At 40.9% G+C, this 15,900-nt stretch overlaps 2 protein-coding genes across 2 annotated transcripts; one reads left to right on the top strand and one right to left on the bottom strand.

The window, feature by feature from the left end:
* Positions 1–674: 674 nt before the first annotated feature.
* LOC120560503 (valosin containing protein) lies at positions 675–10,090 on the top strand. Its single transcript, XM_039803085.1, is given in 16 exon segments — positions 675–828; positions 3,180–3,291; positions 3,447–3,619; positions 3,719–3,861; positions 3,988–4,304; positions 4,843–4,945; positions 5,208–5,341; positions 5,682–5,817; positions 6,877–6,989; positions 7,376–7,540; positions 7,649–7,771; positions 7,876–8,088; positions 8,271–8,579; positions 8,837–8,992; positions 9,121–9,275; positions 9,549–10,090. Coding segments are annotated over 16 exon segments (2,475 nt in total). The 5' UTR covers positions 675–811; the 3' UTR covers positions 9,655–10,090.
* A 6-nt stretch (positions 10,091–10,096) lies between these two features.
* On the bottom strand, positions 10,097–15,009 carry akr1a1a (aldo-keto reductase family 1, member A1a (aldehyde reductase)). Its single transcript, XM_039803088.1, has 9 exons — positions 14,973–15,009; positions 14,216–14,313; positions 13,989–14,108; positions 13,242–13,393; positions 12,925–13,120; positions 12,750–12,799; positions 12,365–12,514; positions 12,105–12,264; positions 10,097–10,928 (listed from the first exon to the last, which is right to left on the bottom strand). The coding sequence occupies exons 2-9, from the start codon at positions 14,294–14,296 to the stop codon at positions 10,863–10,865; spliced, it is 975 nt and encodes a 324-aa protein (XP_039659022.1). The 5' UTR covers positions 14,297–14,313; positions 14,973–15,009; the 3' UTR covers positions 10,097–10,862.
* Between the last annotated feature and the right edge of the window lie 891 nt (positions 15,010–15,900).

Genomic DNA, 15,900 nt, shown 5'->3' with positions numbered 1-15,900 from the left:
AATGTATAAAATAAATATCTATATATAAATATCTTGTAAAAAAGCTTAGTAATAGTATTTAATTCAAACCTGACTTCTTTCTTAGTTTAGAGGGTATGAATTAAGTTTTGTTTCATAGTTTTTTCATTATCAATTTAAAAATAACGGTATCCTGAATGGCAATATGTACCTGTGGCTAATAATAAGGCAAAAATACATCGGAGTGACTACTGACTGAAAGGATAAGGTACCAGGTTAGCTGCACAGAATAAATCTGGTAATTTATGTGGCACTGCTTTTCCTGAAACCGAATCACGGTTAAATTCAGCCAGCATAAATTGAAAATCCCGGGTTTAATCTGCTATCTATTTTTTGTAAAATAGCACTCCGTTCCGAACAGTCACGTTTCCAATGGGCACTGCACTAGTGAAGAGTAAAAGACCAATTTCATGTTTATACGATTCTTCAATAACAACGCGGTGCAAAGTAATTGGCTGTCAGAAGTTTGGCGACAGGCATAAATGACCAATAAGAGAATGGTTGGTAAAAATAGGAACATCCCACTCATTTGTAACTGGCCAAGTTTCAACAATATTCTTGGTGACGTCAGACTCGACATTATTTCATTGGTTACCCATTCTGATGGACAGCCTCCAGCCAATCAGAATGCCAGATGCGTCCAGCTCTTGGTATAATTGTAAAAGGAAAGCACGGAAACGGCTGGTCTTTCGTGTGAAATCACAGAGAACGTCGAGTAACGAGAACCGGTTAAGCCTCTTAAACATTTAGCTAGAATTTCTTTATTTATTAAAAGTAATCCAGGTGGACAACCATGGCCTCGGGAGGGGAGTAAGTAGACATATATTTAGTCCTATTAAAATTCGTTATTCTGAACAATGGTTATCAGCAAATGCCTTTTAAACGGTTAACGTAAGCTCAGAATACATTAACGTTAGTTTGTTAAAGTTAGCTCGATTAGCAGGAGAGCTAATGGGGTCAGTCACTGCAGCCTCCGCACTTTAGTCCGTTGGTGGAATAACCTAGCTAGCTAACTTAGCAAAACCCACTGGCTGGTGGGTATTATCCCGACAGTTGTCATCCACACGGTTGTCGTTGTGGTCAGTTAACCGTATTAAATTAGCCAGCGGTGTGACAGCGATAACTGGACAAAGCGCAGTCATCGCTGTCGTGTTTGAGGGCTAACGTTAGCTTAGCAACAGTGTTAAGGCCAAAGCCATCCACCGTCACACCGACAGGTTGGCCTATCCGCCGGCTAATAGCCTATTTTCAGAAGTGGTTTCAAATTGTAAACGAACAAATAACGTTATAAATATAACGAGCAATTGGTATAGACTTGTGTTATAGGCTGACAGTAACACGAAATAAACGTTAACGCTAGTCCTTTTTAGATGACGAGCTGTCAGCCGCTCTACACTGGGCATCAACGCTAACAAGCTAACGTTATTCATTCCAACGTTAAATGATCGACGCTTTACTTGGGCTCTATTTTTTTGTTATCTTAACGGACGTAAATTAACTACTTATTTCCTCATCTATGTAGGTCGTGCTAATGTTAACAAGTAATGTATTAAATGTCATGGTAGAGTTGTAACTTCAGTTTTTACCTAGCTAGCTAACAAAGTTTTTTTTTTTCTAATTCTTTTGCTGTGTCATCTGGCGAGCAGTTAGCTATAAGGCTAGGTAGCATTAGCATGCTAACAACATGAGAGAGAAACTACAAAACCAGTCCTAGACTTTTCTGGAAACCGGTCACCATGTTGAACCTTAGCGTTAACTAATTTAACGTTATTGATTATTTGGTGACGGTATTTTGAATGTACGCATGATTGTAGGTATTATCCGTAGATAACGTTATTCATGGTAAGTCGCGAGTTGTGTAAACTAGCTAGCTACCAGTTTTATAATAACTGCTTTATTTATATAGCTCCTTTTTAAAAAAAATAAAAATAAAATAAAAAAAAAATAAAGTTACAAAGTGCATTGCAATTAAAGATGGAGGTAAATAAGATCAAGTCTTATATTAATAAATACAATAAATGCCATCGGTTAGAAAAAGCCATACGATAAAAGTAAATCATAGCAAGAGATTTAAAGGTTTAATTAAAGGGATACGGAGTTCGCCAGCCTGAGATCCTCTGACATTGAGTTCCACAGGTGAGGGTCCTGGGGTACAGCAAAAGCCTTGTGACTTTTGTATTCAAGTGCGAGAGGATCTCAAGCAGCAATCAGTCTCATGGGGAATTAAAACATCACATAGGCAGGAGCCAAACCATTCAAGGCTAAAAACGAGCATTAAAATCAATTCTAAAACTTACAGATAATCAGTGAAAGGCAGCAATGATTTGTGTAATGTGATCACTTCTTAGTGCGAGTTAAAAGCCCAGCAGCAGCGTTTTGTATCAACTGCAGTCTTCAGATGTTTCACCAGATGATACCAGATGCTTTTCTAAGTTTGCAAAGGAAAGAAATGACCTGATCTTGCCTAGATGTCTAAATTGGGCGAAGCAGGACTGCACAATTTGTCATCTGGTTATCAAAAGACAATTCATAATCAAAATTTTACAGCATTCTTAGTTACTGTCATTGATAATCCATGGACATAAGAACAGAATATTAGGTTCCTATGACTAATGGCTAATATCCATTATCATAAGTTTTCAAAAGAGGACCGAGACAATGAGGTAAAAATACTTTAACTACCAATACAAAACCCAACCAATAGTCAATCATGCTTGAATACTCAGTATACCGGATTTCTCTTCACACTGTTTGATCTTGGTTTTAATATGATACAAGTAATGATCAATTTAGAGCTCTGTAGGTCTGGAGTCAACCATATTGACCCCCTGAACACAGAAAGCTCTCCTGCAAGGGATGTTTCACCAAATGGTGTTTTCCAATTCCCCATAGACAAACCAGACTAGAAACTCTGAGAAGTTTCACAGAGCACTTTAGGGGCCTGGTTTAACATGGACAGATTTAATGAAGTCACCAAACCTAACATTAATTTGATGTGGAATAGTGAGATGTTGATGGTTGCCTGTACAGATATTTCTATTACACAATTACTTACTAACTTGAGCAGCTTTATTATTGTAGGATCTGCATGAGACCTTGATGGTGCACAATAAGAGGTATTTTCTTTTGACCTACAATGTTGTATCTGCTTCTTTGCATAGATCCAAAAATGATGATCTAGCCACTGCAATTCTGAAACAGAAGAGCAGACCCAACAGACTGATTGTTGATGAATCCATCAATGAAGACAACAGTGTGGTCTCTCTATCTCAGGTAGACATTCAGAAGGCTTTATGCATGGCTAACGTATCTACAAATTCTAAACCCTGTGTTCTGTCATAGATCAGTTAAGTTACTATCTTTCATCTTTAAATTTAAATGTAATAATACTGCGATGCACAAAATAACTTTGTATAATGTCTCTTAAGACCAAGATGGACGAGCTGCAGCTCTTCCGTGGAGACACAGTGCTGATGAAAGGAAAGAAGAGGCGGGAGACTGTGTGCATTGTGCTGTCTGACGACACCTGTTCTGATGAAAAGGTTCGCATGAACAGGGTGGTCCGCAACAATCTGAGGGTCAGACTGGGTGATGTCATCAGGTGGGGAAAAAGCATACGCTTGTCTTAAATACTTTGCACAGCCCTTTTAAAAAAAACAAAAAACAAAACAAATGGTGTTAAGTCTAATATCTCCTTCAGCATTCAGCCATGTCCTGATGTGAAGTATGGAAAGAGGATCCACGTCCTCCCAATAGATGACACAGTAGAAGGAATTACTGGCAACCTGTTTGAGGTCTACCTGAAGCCATACTTTCTGGAGGCTTACAGGCCAATTCGCAAAGGTGAGCCTGATTTTCATTGTCAGAATAAAGCTTTTATTTTACCTGGCTGATCAAATGTTTTAATGTATACGGTGCAGCTCTGTTGGAGTGTAAAATTAACATGGTTTTTCTTTTACTTTTGTGAAGGTGATATTTTCCTGGTCAGAGGAGGCATGCGTGCTGTGGAGTTCAAGGTGGTAGAGACTGACCCCTCTCCCTACTGCATTGTTGCTCCTGATACAGTCATCCACTGTGAGGGAGAGCCAATCAGGAGAGAGGTGGGGGATGCATGGGTACACACTTGGGCAAAAAAATGAAACATGGGGGACCTGTTGTGTTATAAATGCAGGAAAGAGTCCCGGAACGAGGTTGGTTATGAGAATAGGAGGAGGAAGCAGCTCAGATCAAAGAGGGGGGGGGGATGCCTTCGACACCCTGCACTGTTCAAGGCCATAGGTGTCAAGGTAAGGCACCATTTTGATCTGAATTGAGGAACAAGTAAATGTGTTTGGGCTCCATTGTAGAATTTTTAAACTAAGCTTGTGTAACTAATGGCTTGTGCTACAATAATCCTTGTGCAGGAATGACGGTGGCAAATACTGACTTGCTTTAGCTATATATTGCTGTGTAACTGACATTATAAAAGCACTTGAGGAGTCTTCTACACCGTTGCTGTTGTGTTTAGTATGTCTGGTATAATGTAGACTCACTGTATTCTGGACACTTCCGACGCAGTAAGCACCATAAAATATCAATGTGTTAAAGGATTGAGGATGGGGCAAGGATGACGCGTATATATTGCCCATAAATAAGTATTTATAGAATTTGCGGAAAAAAGGTAAAGTGTCCGGAATACCGTGAGCCTACGTTACAGTACATTTACAGTGTTTTAATCGCAAGAAGTAGATGCACTACCTCATGACATGTTTCCTCCTTTTTTGGTTTAGTTTGGCTTACTTTGTTTGTATAATGTTGTTAATAAGGTTTTTTTCCTTTCTTCAGCCCCCACGTGGAATCCTGCTATATGGACCTCCTGGAACCGGAAAGACCTTGATTGCAAGAGCTGTAGCCAATGAAACTGGAGCTTTCTTTTTCCTGATTAATGGTATGAACACCATCTGTATTTATTTTCTGTAGACACTTCAAAGTATGGGCCATATCATAATACAGGGTTTGTCCCAGACTGCTTTGCCTTGTAATTGCTGTTGGTTATGTTTTTTATTGGTTAGAATACGTATTTATCAGAATCCTATCAGTGGTTGCTTTGATATACTAATTTATAAGGAATAAAATTAAATGTCTGTATAATTTGAGCTCAGGATTTACGTTTTTCTCTGAAATAAAAATGTTTGGCTTTCCGTTTATAGGTCCTGAGATCATGAGTAAGCTGGCAGGAGAGAGCGAGAGTAACCTGAGAAAGGCCTTCGAAGAAGCAGAGAAGAATGCTCCTGCCATCATCTTTATTGATGAGCTTGATGCAATTGCTCCTAAGAGAGAGAAGGTGAGCGGGAAGAGAGGAAAACTAAATGGATAGCTGAACAACTGTACAATGACCTAGGAGTGTTCTGAAATAATTGAAAATGGCTGTCATTGTCCATACCTTGGAAAGCCTTTGCACAAAAAGTGTAGTCTATTTATGTAAAATGTCTTAATATTTTGGAATTTCATTCTGACAATTAATCCTTCACATTCTGATTTTAAATATAGCTGCTGGGGTTTTTGTGATGTCACGGTCATCCTGATCACTTGCCAAAGTGCTTAAATTCAGACACTAATGTCTAACGTTTAAAATGTGAATTGCACAGCAACAATGCATGTTGTAATTTTTTTTTTTTTTGTAGACTCATGGAGAGGTGGAGAGGCGCATTGTTTCCCAGTTGCTGACTCTTATGGATGGCCTGAAACAGAGAGCTCATGTCATCGTCATGGCTGCCACCAACAGACCCAACAGCATTGACCCAGCTCTCAGGAGATTTGGTAAATTATCTGTTTACTCGGTGTGTTCAGTTACTGTAGTTGCTGCAGTGAAGTAGAACAAGCATCTAATGCAGGTCTCAGGCAATTTCTTTCGCCTAAATTCGCAGTTTTGAAACCAAAATGAGTCCCCTACGTGATTTGTGCAGATCGGATGAGAAAAATGGGGGGTTGGGGGGGGGATCTGGTCCGGCCACAGTTTTATAATTATGCAAAAAATCTCTTGTGTGTTCTGTGCTAATGCTTCCTGAATAAACGCCAACAAAGAAACTCTGACTCCGCTGTACGCGAGCACGCTCACACATAGACACTGCTAGGAGACATGCACTGTAATGTTCACATTTTTCTTCTGGGGGAGCATACCCCCAGACCCCCCTACATAGTCAGGGGTCCGCTGTATCCTTCTCAACTTTTTTACCCATGACTTGTTTGCATGCCTGAGGTCTATGTATGAAGTAGTCGAATTATAATACTCTAATTATAGTCCTAATATAGTTCAATTTGTATTTATTGCTGACATTGCACAGCACTCACACATTTTGTTTTTTTTCTCGCTACAGACAGCACTCCAAATTTACAAGCAGAGCTATGTGTTGAAATCGACTGGAATTCGCCTTAAGTTGACTTATGCACTTAAGAAATGTCACTAATAGACCCAATGCTACAGTTTTTATATAACCTGAAGCTGCTCTGTGTGCATGGCTTACTAAGCATGTTGTCATTTCACTGATTAAAACTGCTGGCTGCTGTTTATTTAGTATTCCGTTCAGTATTGGGCCAGTTTCTTACAACTCTGTACAGTTTCAAAGGCGTGTGGGATGTTTCTGACAGCCTTGACAACTGGTTGGAATTGGATCTTGCCTAGTCGTCAAAAACCGATGCTTTATAAAATGTACCTGGCTACTTTTTTTACCTCCCCATATGTGCAATCTGAAATGTTACTACTTCTGCCACACCATTACAGGGAGGCAATAAGTAATTATTCTTGCTGACTGCCTTATTGCTCTTAGTCTGTTTCAATTGGAACTAATAATAAGTTTGTTTGAACCTTCACTACCTCAGGGCGTTTTGATAGGGAGGTGGACATTGGCATCCCCGATGCCACTGGCAGATTGGAGATACTCCAGATTCACACCAAGAACATGAAACTGGCTGACGATGTTGACTTGGAACAGGTCTGTACACCATTCTCTCTGTACACATCATTCTTTTGCTGCAGTCAGGTGACACCACAACATACTGCTTCCCTGAAGAGAGGGAGTCATGTGGTTATTGCCTTGTCAGTTCAAAGTAAAACTACACAGGAATTTGCATCTAATTTTTATTTATTTACTTACATTGAATATGAGAGACTGTATTTAATATGGCTGTTATACTATCAATTTAGGTGCTGCAAGTTTACATTCCTTTTAAATAGAGGACTGTGATCACTCTTGGCCAAAGTGTGCAGCATCCAGTGTGTTTATTGAATTCAACATTTGCCATTCTACGTGACGCAAACATTCATTAGTTGACAAAAGAAATTAAATATAGTATTAATCTTGTGTATCTTTTTATATAGGTAGCCAATGAGACCCATGGACATGTGGGTGCGGATCTGGCTGCTCTCTGCTCCGAGGCTGCCCTGCAGGCCATCAGGAAGAAGATGGACCTGATTGATCTTGAGGACGAGACCATCGATGCTGAAGTCATGAACTCACTTGCTGTCACTATGGATGACTTCAAGGTAAAATCCGTGATTATAGTCTTTGGTATATGGTAGGAGTAAAATGTTTTCATTTGGCCTATATTAGCCTTCTGAGCCCTTACTAACATGCGGAGTGCTGTCCTGCAGTGGGCCCTGAGCCAGAGCAACCCATCTGCACTGAGGGAGACGGTTGTTGAGGTTCCCAACATCACCTGGGAGGACATCGGAGGTCTGGATGATGTCAAGAGGGAGCTGCAGGAGTTGGTGCAGGTATGAACCTCTTGCAGAAGTTTATCTGAAACGAATGTATCACAAACAGTGAAATTTGGAATGTTTTTATCTTGCGGCGTTTTTCTCCCTCTCCTTAAACGCAGTATCCAGTGGAGCACCCGGAGAAGTTCCTCAAGTTCGGCATGACCCCATCCAAGGGCGTGCTGTTCTATGGTCCCCCTGGTTGTGGTAAGACTCTGCTGGCCAAAGCCATCGCCAACGAGTGCCAGGCAAATTTCATCTCCATCAAAGGGCCAGAGCTGCTCACCATGTGGTTTGGAGAGTCCGAGGCCAACGTCAGAGAGATCTTTGACAAGGTAAGAATGTTGTTACAGGTGTCTGTCATAGAACTTGGGTGCAGAAAAAAATAATCTACACCACCTTTTTTAATTTCTAATTTACATTTAATTTGCAGAACAACCACATGCTTCACTTTTACTCTAAACATTTTCTACATCGTTTTGTAAGACCATTTTGTGTGTCCGTGTGATGATTCCAGGCTCGTCAAGCAGCCCCATGCGTTCTCTTCTTTGATGAGCTGGACTCCATAGCCAAGGCCCGTGGCGGAAACGTGGGAGATGGTGGCGGAGCAGCCGACCGCGTCATCAACCAGATCCTGACGGAGATGGACGGAATGTCCAGCAAGAAGAACGTCTTCATCATTGGAGCCACAAACAGACCAGACATCATCGACCCTGCCATCCTGAGACCTGGCCGTCTGGATCAGCTCATCTACATCCCCCTGCCCGACGAGAAGAGCAGGATGAGCATCCTGAAAGCCAACCTCCGCAAGAGCCCCATCAGCAAGGTGACAGTGCTGCTACTCGTATAGTTGCGGTTTCTTATATTCTTTTTGTTTGTATGCAAACAAAAAGTTTTTATATTTTTTTTATTTTTTAGTTCCAGGCTTCTGTCAAATGCTCATAATGCTCAAAGTTTGTTAAAATATCATGTTTGCTTTATGAAACTTCTGATTTTAAATAAACTTAATTAGAATTTAATCCGTATGTACAACAGGTTTCTAAATTTGTACTTCATTTTTTTATTTTGTAACTTGTTTGTTAGGATGTGGACGTGGACTACCTGGCAAAGATGACCAATGGCTTCTCTGGAGCAGATCTCACTGAGATCTGCCAGCGGGCGTGTAAGCTGGCCATCAGAGAGAGCATCGAGAATGAGATCCGCAGAGAGCGGGAGAGGCAGACCAACCCATCAGCTATGGTCCGTGCTTGTTCTGTCCCATTGGTCAATTTTCTCATCTGGATGAGCATCTCCACCCTACTGCTCTGCTGCTGCTTTAGATGTTCAACATGTTAATAACACATCTTTTTCTTTTTTTATTTCATTAGGAGGTGGAAGAGGATGATCCTGTGCCAGAGATCAGGAAGGACCACTTTGAGGAGGCAATGCGATTTGCTCGTCGCTCCGTCAGTGACAATGACATTCGCAAATATGAGATGTTTGCTCAGACACTGCAGCAGAGCCGTGGCTTTGGCAGCTTCAGGTATATTTTCTGACATTTTTATATTGGTGTTGGTAGCTGTCCACATAGGCATTAGAAATAATCTGCATGTTTTAAAAAGATGTTTGTGAAAAGCTTTATCATATTAGTCAAGGCATTTTCCTAGAATCACTGACTACAGAAAATTACTTCACACTGAAAAGTACTAAAATTACCAGATATATTAGTTGCATATCATAGAATAGCTCCCTATAGAAATGGTAAATTACCCTCCATTTATTTATTTATTTATTTTTATTTTTTTTTCTCTTCCAGGTTTCCCTCCAGTACTGCAGGAGGCAGTGGTCCAACCCATGGCTCAGGAGGAACTGGCACTGGTCCAGTGTTCAATGAAGACAACGACGATGACCTTTATGGATAAATGTACACTGCCCTACAGTGGTCAGTACTGGGATCACACCTGTACAAATTCTCACCAGATTCCACATTTTTAGGACTTTGTGCTTCTTTCATGTGTTCCTTTTTTTTGTATGACTTCCCTTGGAGAACGCATGTAGCCGCTTGGTTTGCCCTGGCTTTGATGTGGGTGGGGGTAAAGGGGTTGTTGGAAATGGAAGGTGAGTGTCTGATGCAGATTGGGGATGGGGGGTCTTAGTGAGTGGCCTCATTCTCAGTATATCACAACAAACATGAACGGCTTTAGTGATGGGATTCTATGCTAGACTATAAGAAAGAAAAGAAAAAAAAACATTGCTTATGACTTCCTCTTTTTTTTTTTTAAACGGTAGCATATAATGTATTACAAATTTGTCAAGGTTATGTTGTTGAAAATAAAATCTCACAAAATGGAAGTGTTATCAGTGTCCGTTTTGAAACTTCTTTTATTTATAGTTCATGTACATTTTTAATAATACATTTGATAGTTTTTACAGTAGAGACAGACACGAAAGAGGGATAAAAAGCTTAATCTCCGAGCAGTGCTGCTGTTCAGTGATTTACTCTTCAAAGAGTCTAAACCGGGGTCACCAACACGGTGCCCGCGGGCACCAGGTAGCCCCCAAGGACCACGAGTAGCCCTCAGGCCTGTTCTAAAAATGAAAATTGAATTTTGATATCCGTTTCCCACCTTGTTAAGTCATTGATAATTATTGATTGATAATTATAACATGATCAGTTTCTTCACATAGAGGAGTATCGTTAAGAATCATGTATAACTAAAGGCAAACAGAGCAAATTTGTTATTTCAGAAGAGTGTATCAAACTGGTAGCCCTTCGTATGACTCAATATTTACGAAGTAGCTCTGTTTCAAAAAGGTTGGTGACCCCTGGTCTAAACTGTAAAATATGCAGTTGATCAAAGCTATGGTCATTGGGCAGTTCTTATACTGACCACATAGTGTCACTCTGGCAGTGGCAGTCACTTTATTCTTCACTATAATCACACTAAAGAAGTGATTGGGAAAACATGATTCAAGCACTTTCTTTTACAAATTAAGTCATTTAAATATTAATATTCATCCCAAAGGGAAAATACATTTGATCATATTTGAGTTCAGTTTAGATACTTGGTTTCTTCAGTGTGTGTGACAGTCAATTTTAAAGACCGTATTGCATTCTTTGTGTGTAGACTCAGTAAGGATCATTGAAGGGGAAATGAGGATGTTCTGCATCTCTCCACACACTCTTGCCATCTCTCTGTAAAAAAAAAAAAAAAAAAAAAAATGAATTGGTTATGCTCACCTTATACATGAGGGTTTGTATAGAGTATGGTCTTGACCTCTATCTGTTAAGTGTCCTGAGATGTTTGTTATGATTTGACACTATACATCTTAATAAAAATGTGTTTACAACAGAAAACTTCAGGACTATGGCCCTGATTCTTATAGTCCAGCTCTCAGCAGAGATTCATGGAAATCTAAAACAGGCTGATGTGTCATCTGAGTCTACAGCAGTTGAGCGTTAAGTTAATTTTGGACTGTCATATACGTATATAAACATACACTCACCTAAAGGATTATTAGGAACACCATACTAATACCGTGTTTGACCCCCTTTTACCTTCAGAACTGCCTTAATTCTTTGTGGCATTGATTCAACAAGTTGCTAATAGCATTCTTTAGAAATGTTGACCCATATTGATAGGATCGCATCCCCCACACCATTACGCCACCACCAGCCTGCCCAGTGGTAACAAGGCATGACGGATCCATGTTCTCATTTTGTTTTTACGCCAAATTCTGACACTACCATCTGAATGTCTCAACAGAAATCGAGACTCATCAGACCAGGCAACGTTTTTCCAGTTCAACTGTCCAGTTTTGGTGAGCTCGTGCAAATTGCAGCCTCATTTTCCTATTTTTAGTGGAGAGGAGTGGTACCCGGTGGGGGTTTTCTGCTGGTGTGGCCCATCCGCCTCAAGGTTGTACGTGTTGTGGCTTCACAAATGCTTTGCTGCATACCTCAGTTGTAACCAGTGGTTATTTGAGTCAAAGTCGATCTTCTATCACCTGGAATCAGTCGGCCCATTCTCCTCTGAACTCTAGCATCAACAAGGCATTTTCGCCCCCCCAGGACTGCAGCATACTCAATGTTTTTCCTTTTTCAGACCATTCTTTGTAAACCCTAGAAATGGTTGTGCGTGAAAATCCCAGTAACTGAGCAGATTGGGAAATCCTCTAACCAGCCCATCTGGCACCAACAACCATGCCACGCTCAAAGTTGCTTAGATCACCTTTCTTTCCCATTCTGACATTCAGTTTGGAGTTCAGGAGATTGTTTAAAGACCTGGACCACACCCCTAAATGCATTGAAGCAGCTGCCATGTGATTGGTTGATTAGATAATTGCATTATACGTACGATCAGTGACTCACCTTGACTGCTGGGACAATGAAGCGCTCGTTGCGGTTGAAGGATTCGATCAGCTTCATGTCGTCTTCTGACAGAGAAAAGTCAAACACCTGCAAGTTCTGCCGGATCCTTGCGGGCGTCACACTTTTAGGAATACACACGACACCCCTCTGAACATGCCACCTACCAGAAGGACACCAAAGATTTAAGCCAAAGCGGTCGGGGGTTCGATCTGATTGTACGCCTGAGCTTACAGCTTTTACGTTGAGGTCCTGTGTCTTACCTGAGAATGAGCTGGGCAGGTGTTTTCTGGTATCTCTGGGCGATGGCTCCCAGTTGAGGATCCTGTAGCAGACTTGGTTCATCAGGAGAGGCCCAGGGTCTGTCCCCGCTGCCCAGAGGACTGTAGGCTGTCACACAAACCGCCACGGACCTGAGGCAGAGGTGTATGCACTGATAACTGACACAGTGGGAACAATATTTGATGGAATTGACCTCAAAGAAAATACATTTTGATAATGTCAGGGCTTAAAGATGGCAGGCACTTTTACATTTATATAATACTTAATTCAATACATTGTACGCATTTCCTCCAGGGCAGCATTTCAGGCTCACAAATGGTTTCTTGCTTTAACCCCTTTAATGTGTTACACTTGAGTTATACTTACCGACAGTGAGACAGGAGATCTGTTTGAGACAAATAAGGATGGCATTCCACCTGTGGCACAATGAGACACACAATTTGACAGTTTTTAAGCCTATTTCTGACTTGAGACATTCTCTATTGTCAATAAAACCTTATCAAATGTATTCATTTTGGCCTATGAGAAAGCCACATTGTACCTGGTTAACCACAGGTGTGTGTCTGGCCATGCTGATGATGTCATCAGTCTGCCTGGCATTGAAGTTGGACAGTCCTATAGCTTTGACCAGACCTTTGTCCACTAGGCTCTCCATGGCTGCCCAAGTATCTCTGTAGTGTGTGTCAGAGTAACAAACACTTCCATCTTCTCGTCGAGGCATCAGCTCCTTCCCCCGCCTAAGACATCCACATACACAGCGGCTGCTTCAGATAATGTTATTACGTCACGTCACATTGATCCACACGATGACAACCACTGGGAGGCAAAATCTGTTAATCATTTTGTGCAGCTGCTCACTGAAATGCCATGGGCCAGTGCATAAGGTACAGGTCCAAATAGGAGAGACCCAGGTGGGCCAGACTGGTCCTGCACGCTTCCTCAACATCCTCCGGGTCATGTTTGGTGTTCCACAGTTTGGATGTTACAAACACCTCCTCGCGACGCAGAGCCTGGAGGGAAAAGGATAATGGGCACAAAAAAACATTCGCTGTATCAAAACCTGGTAGTTGCTGTATCATGCCTGATAGTTCAAGGTAGTTGTGTATGTTTGAATCAGAGAGAGTAGATTTCAGGTGTATCATGAAAATGTTTCAATAACACTTTTTTGTTTTTTTATTATTATTAAGTTATCCGAGGTTTATGAGTAAACAGTGTCACCCAGCATTTGTAGACTCTCAATCTTAACCCAGAATGTATTTAAATCATGAATCCTCTGTTAATCCTAAACCCAACACTAACTTTATTAATAATTCATCCATCCATCCATCCATCCATCGTCAACCACTTATCCCGCGCACAGGGTCGCGGGGGGGCTGGAGCCAATCCCAGCATACGTCAGGCGATTAATAATTCATATTAATATAAATTAATCTTGTCTACACTGATGTTGACTGTTTTACAACTGTGATAGGGTTGAAAGCACCAGAGCAAGGAAGTACAGTAAGTGGATCTTGAGTCGAGATTATTTTGTCAACAGCTGTTTCCAAGGTCAAGAATGAGCTGTCCAGATCAACATGTGATTCACGCTGAACCCGAGTTCCTTACCTTCCCTGGGCCGAGCCTGGTAGACAGAGCCTCTCCCACCTCCTGTTCATTGCTGTATGCTGCAGCACAGTCAATGTGTCTGTAGCCACAGTCTAAAGCTGCCAGCACTGCCTGCTTCACCTGAGAACACATGGACACATACACAGTTTTAGTTGTATTTTTTCTTTTAAATCATTTAACAATTTCCAAAAATGTGATCAGCCCAAACAAAGCCTATTTAGTTCTACCTGTCCTGGGCCGCTCTTCCATGTGCCGAGTCCGACCACGGGCATCCTCTGGCCTGTTGAGAGAGTCACGAAGGCACTCATGTTTCAATCCTGATGATCTGATGGAGGAAAGACAGACAGAGAAGTGTGTGAGGTGTTCACATGTAGACTCCTATGGGACCGGACCCAGTCATCATGTCCCAATACTTTGTTAATGATTATCACTCACATCTGAATTCATTAACTCCTGCACTACAGCAGGGGTTGTGTGTGTAGGTCTACATGCACTCTAGCCTTTCACAAAGCAGTAGGCATCATACATGTAGATGAAAATCCAGCCCACAGAGCAGCAAAAAATACTATTTGGTGGCCTGCTTTTTTTCCTTTCTGTGTTTCAGTGGAAATATAAACCATCTGCGAACCCAGCCTTATTGCCAGAAATAGCTGATACAGGTATATGGCATTAGTCACAGTGTGGTGTTACTGCGGCACATCTCAGAGCCTTTCAATGGTTCACTAATTGTCTGCTATATCCTTACCATGTGACACACACACACACACACACACACAAACACACACATACACACACACACACACACACACACACTGCATTTGTTTCACATGATTATAGTCCCTTAACACCGATCACCTGGCCTGACTGCCTCCTGACCCAGCAGCAGAAAAGTGTGTAATTCACTAGTTCTCTAACACAGTACAGAGATTAAAAATAAATTAAATGACAGTCTCTTTATTTTTCATTCCAGACTTTAGTTCCTACCCGTGATCGCTCTGGTAGACGGAGCAGTGATCAGCTGAGGGTAGCTGTCCATCTGGATTTTAACAGGCCACTGAGATCAAAGTTCACCTTTATTTGTTTATCTGTAACTCAAACTGATGGAAAATGTTCAAACTCCACTCATCAAAATAACACAGTTAAACATATATTGTCAATGTTTGATCAGCCAGGATTCTTGCCTCCTTTTGTTGGTTTCTAAGACCTGATAGCAGATCAGTTAGTTCCTTTCACATGCACATCATTTCAGTTTTGAGTCTTATTGATCTTATTCAGGATATAATGTTTGGTTACACTTTACATGAAGGTATCTACATAAGAGTGACATGACACTGTCATGAACGTGTCATAAACATTATAAACAAGTCATAAACGTTTATGACATAACACTTCTGTCATAGTGTCATTCGGTTTTTGTCATGACAAGTTAGGGTTAGGGTTAGAGTTCATGTGTCATGTATTCACTGTCATGTCACTCTTATGTAGATACCTTCAAGTAAAGTGTTACCTAATGTTTATTCATATCCCTGTATGCATTATCATAATGGTATCCAGGTTTATGATCATATTCATTCCTAAACATGTCAGTCACTCATTTTTGTAGTAGCAGTGGTGGAAGAAGTACTTGGATGCTTTATTGAAATAATCTTGCCAGTACAACAATTTAAAAACCTACAGCAAAATTAAGTTAATGTGTCAAAAGTAAAAGGACTTGTTCTGCAGAAAAATGGCCCCTATGTGACTGAAATATTGTTATATGTGACATTACGTATTAGATTAAATACAGATGCATCCAGGTGTAAGCAGCATTTTACTGTTGTAGCTGGTCGAGGTAGGGCTTGTTTTAAATAGAGACTTGTTTTTTTAAATAGTGTTAAAAAAAATTCGATTGCTAAACGACAGTGGGCACAAC

The sequence above is a fragment of the Perca fluviatilis genome, chromosome 6, assembly GCF_010015445.1.
Source record: "Perca fluviatilis chromosome 6, GENO_Pfluv_1.0, whole genome shotgun sequence".
NCBI classification, from domain to species: domain Eukaryota; kingdom Metazoa; phylum Chordata; class Actinopteri; order Perciformes; family Percidae; genus Perca; species Perca fluviatilis.
This window is presented reverse-complemented; position numbering and strand designations above follow the sequence as displayed.

Bases quoted from the DNA above. Each gene is read 5' to 3' on its own strand.
- akr1a1a (XM_039803088.1), bottom strand. From the start codon at position 14,296: ATGAGTGCCTTCGTGACTCTCTCAACAGGCCAGAGGATGCCCGTGGTC. The intron at 13,394-13,988 runs GTAAGGAACTCG...TTTTCCCTCCAG, and splicing joins CCAGGCTCGGCCCAGGGAAG to GCTCTGCGTCGCGAGGAGGT. The intron at 10,929-12,104 runs GTGAGTCACTGA...TTTTTTTTACAG, and splicing joins TCATTGTCCCAGCAGTCAAG to AGAGATGGCAAGAGTGTGTG.